General features: G+C 31.2%; 1 protein-coding gene across 2 annotated transcripts; it reads left to right on the top strand.

Moving 5' to 3' along the window:
- Positions 1 to 6,503: 6,503 nt before the first annotated feature.
- LOC124937899 (zinc transporter 11-like) lies at positions 6,504 to 8,009 on the top strand. Of its 2 annotated transcripts, XM_047478229.1 has the most exons (3): positions 6,504 to 7,044; positions 7,145 to 7,200; positions 7,288 to 8,009. In XM_047478229.1, exons 1-3 carry the CDS (start codon positions 6,576 to 6,578, stop codon positions 7,819 to 7,821), a joined length of 1,059 nt encoding a protein of 352 aa, XP_047334185.1. In that variant the 5' UTR covers positions 6,504 to 6,575; the 3' UTR covers positions 7,822 to 8,009. The 2 variants fall into 2 exon arrangements, with proteins under 2 accessions (XP_047334185.1, XP_047334186.1); XM_047478230.1 differs by lacking the exon at positions 7,145 to 7,200 and having other exon boundaries at positions 6,505 to 7,076.
- Positions 8,010 to 13,113: the final 5,104 nt, after the last annotated feature.

Below are 13,113 nucleotides of genomic sequence, written 5' to 3' on the forward strand. Positions count from 1 at the left end.
AGACCGCGTTTAAATGAGTTAGCCGTCCTCGTCTAACTACGCATCCCTTTAGACAGTGTCTAAAGGAATTAGACGTCATCGTCTAACTACGTTTCCCTCGTCTAAAAGAGTTAGACGACCTCGTCTAACTAAGCTTCCCTTTAGACAACGTTTAAAGTAGTTAGATGTCCTCGTCTAACTACGCTTTCCTTTAGATGGAGTCTAAAGGAGTTAGACGACCTCGTCTAACTACACTACCCTTTAGACCGCATCTAAAGGAGTTAGACGACCTCGTCTAACTACGTTTCCCTTTAGACACCGTCTAAAGGAGTTACACGTCATCGTCTAACTACGTTTCCCTTTAGACAACGTCTAAAGACGTCCTTGTTTAACTATGTTTCCCTTTAGACAGCGTCTAAAGGAGTTAGACGTCCTCGTCTAACTATGTTTCCGTTTAGACAACGTCTAAAAGAGTTTGACGTCATCGTCTAACAATGTTTCTCTTTAGACAGTGTCTAAAGGAGTTAAGACATTCTCGTCTAACTACGTAAGACGTCTAAGACAGCCTATTTCAGACTGCGTCAGAAGTAGCACAGTCTTTTAGATTTGTGCCTGCATAAAACAAATAGACAACTTAGTCTTACTCAAACTACATCATCAAAATTATATTCCAAAGCATAAAATTTGTTAGTACTTTTTTAAAGTTAATTAAACTATTTCTTTCTTAATTAAATTTTTCTTTGTTTTAATTTTTCCCAACATAATATTATAATAATTTAACTCAATTCATTTTTTTTTTAAATCATTTGTTAACCAAATTTTGATTTATTAACTTTTAAATAATCTCACGTCAAAAAGCTCTCACATATTTTTTTTTCTTACAAATAATTTGTTTTGAAGGAAAATATTTATTTAAAAAAAAAATAATTATATTAATAATTGATTGAAAATTAATGTTTAAAGTATTATAAAAATAATTTGATCATTTATAGTTCAAGAAGTAATTAACATTATTTAAATGTGAGTACGAGGAATATTTTAAATAAATCAATGTAGGATCAAATACATTTTTTTGAACATTTTTTATTCAGCAAAGAAATTATTATTTTTAATACCATCATTTCAATTCTTGATTAAAATATTAAATATTTTAAATTTACTTTGGTTATACATTAATATACTTATCTTGAAAATTACTAATTAAAAGTAATAGAAGTTGTATATAAAATATTGAGATTGAACATTTAAATAATTTAGTTGATTATTTAATTACTCTTCTTAAAGATTTACAAAATATTAATATTTAGTAAAAAAATAATTTTAAAAAAAAGAATAAAAGTATTTTTATAAATAAATTAACTAATGAAATAATAGTTGATTTTTAAATAGATGTTTCTATATTAAATTATTTTATACAAAATGAATATTTTCAAATAAATTTATATATAATTCTAATATTATGTTTTTGGGGCTGGTTTGGATTGAGTTTATTTGAATAACCTAGAGAGAGAAAAATAATAATTGTTAATGATTTTAAGTAGATATTTATTATTTTATTTTAGTAAAAACACTTAAAGAGTATTGATATATATAAATAAAATGATAAATAATAGATTAAAATAGAAGACATTTTAGTATTTTATTTAATGAATTGAGTAATGTGATTGATGAGAGGGAGTGAAATGATGTTTGATTTTGTTTGGGTTATTAGAGAATCTCCAACGGGCAGGCAAAACTCATTATGTGTGCCCTTTCTTCCTCCAACCGGACATCATTCCCAAACGCAAAATGCATTTACATTCCCCTCTACCAACGCAAATTGTTACGGTCCCTTGTCTTTCTAACCTAAGGGGCTTAATCATTCATGAAGGCTCAACCCAAAGAACATTCTAGAAACATTGTAAGGAAGTATGCCTTACATTAATGAACCATTAAATTCGATAGTTGGTTAGTACTCATTAATGTGGTAGTTGGTTAGCACATCATTAATGAGGTAGTTGGGTAATACCATTAATGTAGTGGTTATAGTTAGTCTTATAAATACCTCAAGGGTATTACTTTGTAAAGCACCAAGTATTCAAATGATATAATATTATTCTTTGTAAGAGTTCACTCTCTCTCTCTCTAAAATTCTTATGCCAGTTCTAATAAGTATCGAGTGTGGCTTCGAGTAAGGCTGACTAGTTTTACTCGTTCTTGCGAATATCGTAATTAGTACCGCACGGATTGTTGATGGAAAGACCGAGCCCGTGACAGTTGTTATTACAGAAGAATGACGAATAAATCAAATGAACGTGCAACTACTTACAACGTGGATGGAGTGGAGAAACTTCCCCAAGAGATCGGAGGTGATTTTTAGGAACTAGAGCCAGATTCAAACGAGGGGATCCAAAAATACCAAACAAAGGGGTATTGTCGCCAGGTTGCTGACATTGTCGCCAGGTTGGAGAAAGTATAACTCACCATGGCTTACAGACAAGATAACTTCGGGGACCTAGAGGAACGAATTGCCGACCTCGAGAAGGAGAGAGACGAGCTTCGAGAAGGGATGCAAGGTGCCTTGAATGAGGGTTGTCCAAGTGTCAAGAGCAAACTCAGATTGTGGAGAAGACACTCCTTGGCGAGATCAGTGCTTTGAACGAGAAACTCGAGGTAATGACATCTAAGTTACAAGTCATTAAAGAGGATGTGGCATTACTCAAGAAGGAGATTGTGCAAGAGTGCGGACGTGCGCCTATAAGAGATCCTAATCCAATAAAGATAGATGTTCCAAGGTCTAAAGCGTATATGGTAGAGATGAAGAAAGATAGATATTGTCACGTCGTACGTAGAAGACACCGCAATGTAGTGGTAGATGAGAAGAAGTAGTGACATAGAAAAAGGTATATGTACTATCAATACCTGGGGTGAATTCAAGGAGGAACTCAAGAGACAGTTTTATCTTGAAAATGCCATTCAATAAGCAATGTCCAAGTTGCGATGGCTCTCATAAAGGGGAGTATCAAGGAGTATGTCAAGGATTTCATCGCTACTCTCCTCGAGATCCCTAACTACTCAAACGACGAAGCCTTATTTTCCATTCAAGAAGCAATGCCATTCAAGAAGCAATGTCCAAGTTGCGATGGCTCTCATAAAGGGGAGTATCAAGGAGTATGTCAAGGATTTCATCGCTACTCTCCTTGAGATCCCTAACTACTCAAACGACGAAGCCTTATTTGCCTTCACTAATGGTCTACAAATATGGGCGAAGCTGGAGTTGGAATAGCGTGGTGTCCAAGATCTATACAACGTTATTTCCGTGGCTGAATATCTTGTCAAAATGAGAAGGCAAGAGAAACCAAAGTCGACCTATGAGAGGAATGACAAGGGAGAAATGGTGGAGACCATTTCTACATCAATAAAGATCCATTTAAGTTTACAAGAACCATGGTAGAGGAGATCGGGACGAGAAACGTGTGGAGAGACCCTAGATAAAGTGTTTCTTTGTGAAGAGTCGCACAAAGCAAGAGAGTGCCCTGTGAAGAACAAACTATCTGCATTGATGGAGGAGCAAGAATTCCTTCATGATGAAGCTCGATTAGGGTCATTAAACCTCCTTAGTGTCATTGAAGCAAAGTTTGAGGAGCCAAAGTCTGTGAAGAGAGGACGATTATTCGTGGAAACAAAAGTAAGAAACTAATGGTTAAAACATTATTGGATACGGGAGCCAACAACAACTTTCTAGGGGTAAAAGAGGTGGGAAGACTGGGATCAGGTAAACTAAGGAGCAGGGGTGGCATAAAGTAGTCAACTCGGAACCAAGTGCAACTTATGGAGTTGCTCGTAATGTAAATGTCAACTTGGGTGAGTGGACTGACCTTATGGATTTCTCCATTATTGATATGGACGACTATAAAATGGTTCTCAGCATAGAGTTCATAGACAAAACAAATGTCTTCATACTCCATTATGCCAATACTAGGTACATTCTAGAGGAAGACAATATTTGCACAATACCTTTAACAAGGGAGAAAAAGGGAGAAACCAGACACCTCTCTTCCATGCAACTCTCAAAAGGTGTGAAGAAGACCCACCCATCATCTTTTGTTATCTTGAAAGAAGATGAGAAAGATGCATCCCAAGAGAAGACACCTCCAAAAGTTTCAATTGTCCTAGAGAAATGTCAGGATGTAATACCCGCTGGATTACCAAAGGAACCTCATCATAAGAGAGAGGTGGATCATAGTGAAGTGTTAGTCAAATGTACTAAACCATCAGTTGTGGGCCTTTATCGCATGGAAACTCCCAAATTGGAGGAATTGGAGATACAATTGGAGGAGTTACTCTTCAAGAAAAGGAAGTGTGAAATTGACAAGGCCGTCAAGAGAATGAAGAAATGAGAGGACAATAAAAGAAGACACTTGGAGTTCGAAGAAAATCGAGTGATAGTCAAACTTCTCCTCTATCAAGGGAGATGATTTTCCAAAATTCACAAGGGGCTTGTGAGACAATACGAAGACCAATTCTTAGAGAAGAAACGGGTTGGAACGCTAGCATGTCGCTCAAAACTTTTGTCCCATATGAAAACATCATTCAGACCTACATGGAGGATGCAACAAGGACATCGTCGAAATGAGTAAGGGAGAATGTCACAGGCCCTTGTCTTTTTAACCATAAGGGTTTAATCATCCATGAAGACCTAACCCAAGGAACATTCTAGAAGCATTGTAAGAAAGCGTGTCTTACATTAATGAGTCATTAAATGTGGTAGTTGGTTAATACCCATTAATGTGATAGTCGGCTAGCACACAATTAATGAGGTAGTTGGGTAGTACCATTAATGTAGTAGTTGTAGTTAGTCCATCTCAAAGGTATTACTTTGTAAAGCACCAAATAATGAAGAGATATAATATTATTCTTTGTAAGAATTTACTCTCTCTAGAATTCTTGTGTCAATTTTAATAAGAGTGTGACTACGAGTAAGGCTGACTAATCTTACTCGTTCTTACGAATATCGTAAATAATGCCGCACAAATCGTTGGTGAAAAGACCGAGTTCTTGACAAAATATGTTGTCACAGTTCTTACACCATTTTGGCCAATTTTTTTAAAACAGCTCTCAAACTATTTTATATATATATATATATATATATATATATATATATATATATATATATATATATATATATGCATACATACTATATATACATACATATATACATACATACTTTATATATACATACATACTATATATATATACATACATACATACTATATATATATATATATATATATATATATATATATATATATATATATATATATATATATATATATATAGATAAAAAGTTATAATTTGTTTTAAATGTATAATTAAATAGTAAATTCTATTACATTTAAAATTTTATTTAATTTATTTTATATTTTATTTTATATTTTTACGTTATATTAACTTAAATTTTATATTAAGAGAATATGTTTGTTTATTTAAAAGTATTATTATTGAATTATTTTATTGAATATAATTATTAATATATAATTAATTTTATCCTAATTTTATTAAATACATGAGAAGATATTTTGATTTAATAAATAAATCCCATAATTTTAATCACACGATTAATTATTGGGTAAATTAGAAAGTAATACTACTAATTTTTTTTATGCAACTTTATTCAATAATGAAAGATTTTTTAATCACTAAAAAATGAAAAGAAAATATATTTTGAATTGTATCAAATCTATTTTTTAGAATATTAAAGTTAAAAAATTAATATAGAAAATGAATATTTTAATAATATTATTTTGAGTTTAGAAATAAGTTTTTAGTTTAAGATAAATTATTATTTGATGTGACACCTACAATATTTTGAGTTTGAAAATGATCTTAAAATAATTCAAACCGAACAAATTTGTTCATATAATTCAGTTATTTGAATTAAAAAATAGAAATAATTTATTTGAATTATTAGAAAAATATATTTAAATATATAAATATTTAATAAAATAAGTATTTTATATATAATTATATATTTAAATAATTTAATAAATTAAAATATGTAGATATAATAATAGATTATTTGAAATTTGTTATATGAAATTAAAATGTTTTTGAGGTATATTTATTATAGTAATGTCTTAATTAATTATTACTTATTAAATAATAACTCTGTTTTGTACTGCGTGTCCTCCATTCTTTGTGCAGTACATACACAACATGTCTCTCTTAGAGCTGGTTTGATTTTCGATTATTTGAATTGAAGAATAAATAAAATAGAATTATGATTAAATAGATATAGATTGATTTAAATTAAATTAATCAAAGATGATTTAAATTAAAAATTTTGAAATATAATTTTGAAATTAAATTAAATTATTTTATAAAAAAATTAATAAGAATATGTTAAAAATTAATATATATATAACGAAATCACTCAAAGATCAAACAGGCTTATAGAGTGCTGATTGTAAGGTAGTACAAGTCAATTACTGCTGAAAACCTTTCTTCCTTCCTCTGATATTTTTATACTCTGTCTGATCTTCCAAGAATGTCTCGTTTCTCTCCCAAGGACAGGAGAATCCCCCCAATCTCCTCAGTCCTATTCCATCACAAACAAAATGTCTCGGTCCCTTCTTTTCTTCTTCACTCTCCTCTTCATCTTTCTCCTATCGGTCTCCGCTCATAGCGGCCACGACGATGGCGACGGTGACGGCGACGACGACTCTTCATCAAAACCCAATCTCAGATCGAAGAAGTTAATCCTGGTGAAGATCTGGTGTTTGATTCTGATTTTCATCGGCACCTTTGTAGGGGGTATTTCACCTTACTTCTTAAAATGGAACGAGGGTTTTCTAGTTTTGGGGACCCAGTTCGCTGGAGGAGTGTTTCTTGGGACGGCGTTGATGCACTTCTTGAGCGATTCGAATGAGACGTTTGAGGATTTGACAACCGTAGAGTATCCGTTTGCTTTCATGCTGGCGACTGCTGGATATTTACTTACGATGGCCGCCGATTGTGCGATTTATTATGTCTATGGAAAGAAGAGGAATGGTGGGTCTTGTTCAATATCCGATGTCGAGCTTCAAGGTTTGCGATTCGGTCTTTTTCTCAATCAAGTTGTTTCTTTTCTTTCTCATCCTTCTCTTTGTAAAAATGCAATCTTGGTTGTTTGTTTGTTTTTTACTAGGACGCAACGGAAAAGGAGACTCCAGTAGTGGAGCGACTTCTCACACTCAAATTCAGGTCAAATATATGACAGTGAAACTGAAAACCTTTTGATTTAGTTTAAAATTTTATTAAAAGAACATTTTATATTTTGATTTTATGCAGGGTAGTCAAGATATAAGACATACCACTCATTTTGTTGAAGATACAACAATCGCAGCCTCCTCTCTGGGTGACAACATCCTTCTGATAGCCGCCCTCTGCTTCCACTCTGTATTCGAGGGAATCGCCATTGGAGTTGCGGACAATGGAGCCGATGCCTGGAAAGCCCTTTGGACCATCAGCCTCCACAAGATATTCGCAGCCATTGCAATGGGAATTGCCCTTCTCAGGATGATACCTGACAGACCGCTCCTCTCCTGCGTGGCCTACGCCTTCGCCTTTGCGATATCGAGTCCAATTGGGGTCGCGATTGGAATTATCATAGACGCCACCACGCAGGGAGTGGCCGCAGACTGGATTTTCGCAATCTCCATGGGGGTGGCCTGCGGGGTATTTGTGTATGTGTCTGTAAACCACTTGCTGGCCAAGGGCTATGTAGCTAAGGAGAAGTGTTCTTTAGACACTCCCCTTTACAAGTTCTTGGCTGTATTGATGGGTGTTGGTGTGATTGCTATTGTCATGATTTGGGATACCTGAAAGAGGATTAGAGGGATAGTTGTTCCTTCTACTTCACTACTTATACTATGTAGGGAGAAGAAACAATTTGGATGTGACAATTTATTACTATACATTAGTATCATACATCATCATTATCACTTGTTTGATCTTGGGTTTATTTTAGACAAATGGATTATCAAATGAAAATCTAATTTTGATTGATTCTACTTTCATTGATTTGCATCCTATCTCTAACTTATGCTTTTTAAAAACAATAAACAGAATCCTCTTATGATTTTTGATGCGACAATAATTGCCTCATTTGAAATGATTGTTACATGATAATTGGACACCTCTAGATTCACCAGTCCTTGAAACTCTGAATATCAAACTTAATTTTTGTTTGTTTTCCTTCTTACACATTTTATTACCCAAGCCTTATTTTTGTTTATTTTTTCTCTCTACAATTTTTTATTCCTTCTGTATATTTGTAATTATTATTTTATAAGCAAAGATAATTACTTTAAAAAAATATTTTACTTTGGACTTTTAGTCTTTATTGTCCCAACATATAAGTTGAATTCAAACTCAGTTTTTTTTTTTTTTTTTTTTTATATTTAAAATTTATTATATATATAAATTTAAATTATTATTTTTATAAATTGATATATTTAAATTATTATTTATATAAACTAAATTATTTATATTTTGATATATATTTTAAATTTTTATTTTTATAAATTTGATTATTTATATTTTCATATAATTAAAATTTTTATTTTTAATAAATTTGATTATTTATATTTTAATATATATAGTGTAATAAATATTTCCTTAAACATTTTAATAAATAATTTATAAATATTAATAAATTTAAAATATTTTAATCATAACAATATAATAATTAATTATTGATAAAAACGATTACGATTATTATTTATCTAAATTATTGAATATTTTGCTCAGGACAACGTTGACTAAACCACACCTTTTATAAATGATGGTCCTTCGTGGGTTATCCATTTCGGTTCGAATACGTTGGCTTTGACCTCGTTAATAATCCATTTCTTGTTTAAGAGAATATTTATTATACTATATAAATAATAATTGAAAATTAAATATATATATATATATATAATATAAATAATCAAATTTATAAAAAATAATAAAATTTATGAAAATATAAATAATCAAATTTATAAAAATATAAATTTAAAATATATATCAAAATATAAATAATTTAGTTTATACAAATAATAATTTACATATATCAAATTTATAAAAATAACAGTTTAAAATATATATATATATATATATAATAATGTATTTTAAATTAATAAAAAAACTAAAAAAACTGAGTTTGAATAATAAAATAGATTAGTTTGGGAAGTTGAACGCCAAACAATGTTACTTTGGAAAACCATCCTAAGTTGAACCTAACACCAATCGTCCACAAATATTGTGGCCAGAACCTCAGTAAATTCATCTGATTAAAATGTCACATTTGATGGAGTATCCTATTGGAAATGAAGAGGTTAGGCGGAGATGTCACATGCTCTTGGAAAGATTTACAATGAAGATTAATATGATAAATTGTAATTGCTAGCTAGATGAAATTCCTTTCTTTTTAGTTTGGTTGATGTCAAAACTCTCCATAAATAGATTCTCGACAAAGAACGATAATTTTTGCTGGTATTTTTGTTTTTCACACATCATTCCAAAGAACTGAGATGGAATACTTTGGAGGGACGCATGATATATATAATTAGTCTTGAAATCGGAGAGTCATAATAAATTTATTGGCGTCTTCAGATTGATCGAAACATGTGTAAGAACATTCGCGAGATGCGAAGATTCTCTATTCAATGGATTAGAGGTGAGCCGGAAACGGTCACCAATTTAGCCTCATTGATAATAAGAGTTTGATAGTTTTCTGTTTTGCTCTCATAGATCAATCCAAAAATAGATTTTTATTTCAATTTCCCATAGTAAATACAAGAAGAAGGCGAAGCTTCTCCCATGTTTTATTGATACGAGTCCAAACGCTTCTACCCTTAAAACTCTCCCTGAAGTATCTATTTGCTGTCTCGGAGTTTGTATTTAGCGATGATTATTTTCTTCGCCATTTACTATTGAACAGAGTATAAGAAAATAGAAAAATTATTGATTTTGAGTTTTGTCGTGTCTAATCTCATCAAATGAGTGACTCTGGAATAGTTGAGAAAAGAGAGGAGTGAGATAGTAAAGGTTAAATTATATGGAGAAAGTTTTTTTATGAGGATCAAACTACTACATTTATAAAGAACTTTTTTCCCACTTTTTCAATGCTAGGATTTAATATTTTCTTTGCAATATTTATAGTTAATATTGTATAGGTGGTGGTGTCTATTCTAATGAATATTTTTCTAGTTTCTAATTAGTAAATATATATTATGTGCATAGAAGCCATTTAATATTCAATTGTGTACGCAATTCATATGCATAGAAGCCAATTAATATTCAATTGTGTACGTGATTCATTACTCATTAGTTAACTAATGTGTTTTTAGGCAAGACGAGCTCTAAGGCCATTGAGAGGACTAGAGAAGTTACGAGCACTAGTAAGAGGTCAACTAGTAAGTAAACTAATGTTATAATTAAACTAATTTTATTAATTAAATGAAAATTAGAATTTGGGTAAATACCTTTAATTAAATTTAATCTAAATAAATATAAATTCACACCAAATTCTAATATTAATTTTTGGTGAAAGTTTTATGGCAATAGATAAGATTGAATGTCAATGAATAAGACTAAATGTCAATATTTAAGATTGAATGAAAAGAGTTTAGATGAAACACCAAGTGTCAAGAAATGGCAACCGTTAGATGAATTACTAGTTGTTGGATTGATAAATGAATTTAATACGATGGTTTATTTCCAACTATATATATCACATCACTTAACTATTTGGATATATCTCTAAGGATGAAAACATGTACCCTACCCGCTGAAAAGTGAGGTACCCATTCCCGAACTCGATTTTTATTTTATTACCCGACTCCAAATCCGACGTGTGTCTCTGTTTGTATTCTTATCCCTAATTCGTCGGGTATCCAATCCCCAATGCGTACCCAATTACCCGATTAAATATTTATAAAATTTTAAATTTTGAAAAAGAAGAAATATAACTTTAAAACTAATGATATAAAAAAATAAAAAACATTATTTACTCATATTTATGTTGTAGTGGTTGAAGAATATAACAACATTGTTATTATAATTGAATAAGAAACAAGAAAAAATTAATATTGAAAAAACGAGAGAGAATAATGTTGAAAAACTAAAGAGAATGATGTTGAAGCTTAAGAATGAGGAGAGATAAATAATATTTTAATATTAAAAATGTGAAGATGAATAGTCGTTGTAAACACTAAAAATCTATATTCTAATTTATAATATTAAAATAATTATTTTGATTTATTTTTAAATAAATAAAATTGAAATAATTAACTTCATTGTCAAAAACCCAATTAAAATTATTAATTAAGATTAATTATTACGATAATTAATCTAATTAAAGGTAAAGGACAAAAACATTTATTTGAGATAAATGCTGTACTCATTTGATATTAAAATAATTTTAGAAATGGGACAATAGATTAACTATGTAGCCCGCAAACACACTTAATCATTTAACCAGGCGCATAACTTGTCGCCTAACGGGCTCGAACCCAGAAACTTAGGGTTAGAAGCCTAGCTAACCCTAAGTTCCTGCCTCTGCCCTCAGCTTGCATTTCAAGACGATCGACACAATCAGCACGATCGACACAATCGGCACGAACGACATGGTATCGACTCTAATAACTAGGTCGTTCATTCATCTGTAAAGCTTGGTTGGAAGGTTAGGGTTTTTAATTTAGCTTGTTCTATAATAATTAGGGTTTCTAGTGTATCTTATTCTGTTATTGCTTTATTTTGTTGTTGTGTTCTTCTATTCATCAAAATGGGAAAAAAGAAAAAATAAGAATAAGGAAGTTAGAGAATTTGTGATGGAAGGAGTAAGGGAGGTAACTGAAAAAGAAATCGATAGAATTGCTAAAAAAATTATCCATGAAACGCAATAATTCAGCAAATGTAAAGAACCAATTACTCATATAAATTCTGAAGAAAGTGTAGCAGGAAAACAGGGGAAAAATGAAGGAACATGGAATGTTGGGTATAATGAAAGAGAAAACCTCTTTGGACTTAAAAATAAAATCACAAAGCTACTAATGCATGCAAAGAAAGGAGAGATTGTTCTCAACAAAGAGAAAATACAGCAAACAATCATCCAATTGAATATACATTATCTTCAAGATTGAAACCTACTTAAGAAGAAAGAATAAGAAAAATATAGTAAACTGGTCAGTGAAAACAATGAAGGAGCTAATGAAGTCCCCCAAATCAAAGAGCTATACTATCAGAAGCAATTCCAACTAGAAGGTAAACGAAGTCTAGATAAAGAATGCAGAAAAGAAAGCAGAAGATCATGCATACAAATGTAAAATCTACTTGGGTGAGTTTAAAACAAAAGTTGAGATTCTCAACTCTTCTTTTGAATTTAAATTTTCCACTAAAGTGGAGGAGAAATGCACTAAAGAACGGGAAAATGTAGTTGTTGGGAACTACATAGAAAAGAACCGTGTATCTTTCTCAGACACTAAGGAATCACTAATGAAACAATGAGAGCATAAATGACTGAATAAGGTTTCTGCAAACATCCATGATCTCTATTTTCTACAATTCAAAAATGGAACGAACTTGGATGATATTCTAAAAATTGGGCATACTTATATTGGATCCAACTGTATGAAGTTTGAGAGATGGTCTGAAGAATTGAGCCTTCTAAGCAAGCCAAAAGAAACAACCCAAATATGGTTCAAACTTAGGAACATCCCAACACACATGTATAATGCAGAAGCTCTAAGTCACTTTACTAGTCTATTGGGGAAACCATTATATATGAACTCAATTACAGAGGGAGGAGAGCACCTTAATTTTTCTAGAATAATCATTGAAGTGCATCATCAAAATACACTGTCAAAGAACATGACAGTTGTTGATAGGAAGGGAAAGCCCATAGTAATGGAAATCTCATATGAATGGAGGCCAAACAGGTGTGCTTTTTGCAATACTTTCTAACATGTTATTACTAAATGTGTAAAAGGAATTGAGGAAGAACAAAAAATCAAGAAAACCCTGGAAGCAAAAAAGTAGGAAAATGAAACGGAAGAATCAAGAATGAAAAAACATATTGTGGAAGTCAAGGATAGTGATAAAAAAGATAAAATTGAGGAAATACAGAGGAGG

Source organism: Impatiens glandulifera, chromosome 5 (assembly GCF_907164915.1).
Source record: "Impatiens glandulifera chromosome 5, dImpGla2.1, whole genome shotgun sequence".
Lineage (NCBI taxonomy): Eukaryota > Viridiplantae > Streptophyta > Magnoliopsida > Ericales > Balsaminaceae > Impatiens > Impatiens glandulifera.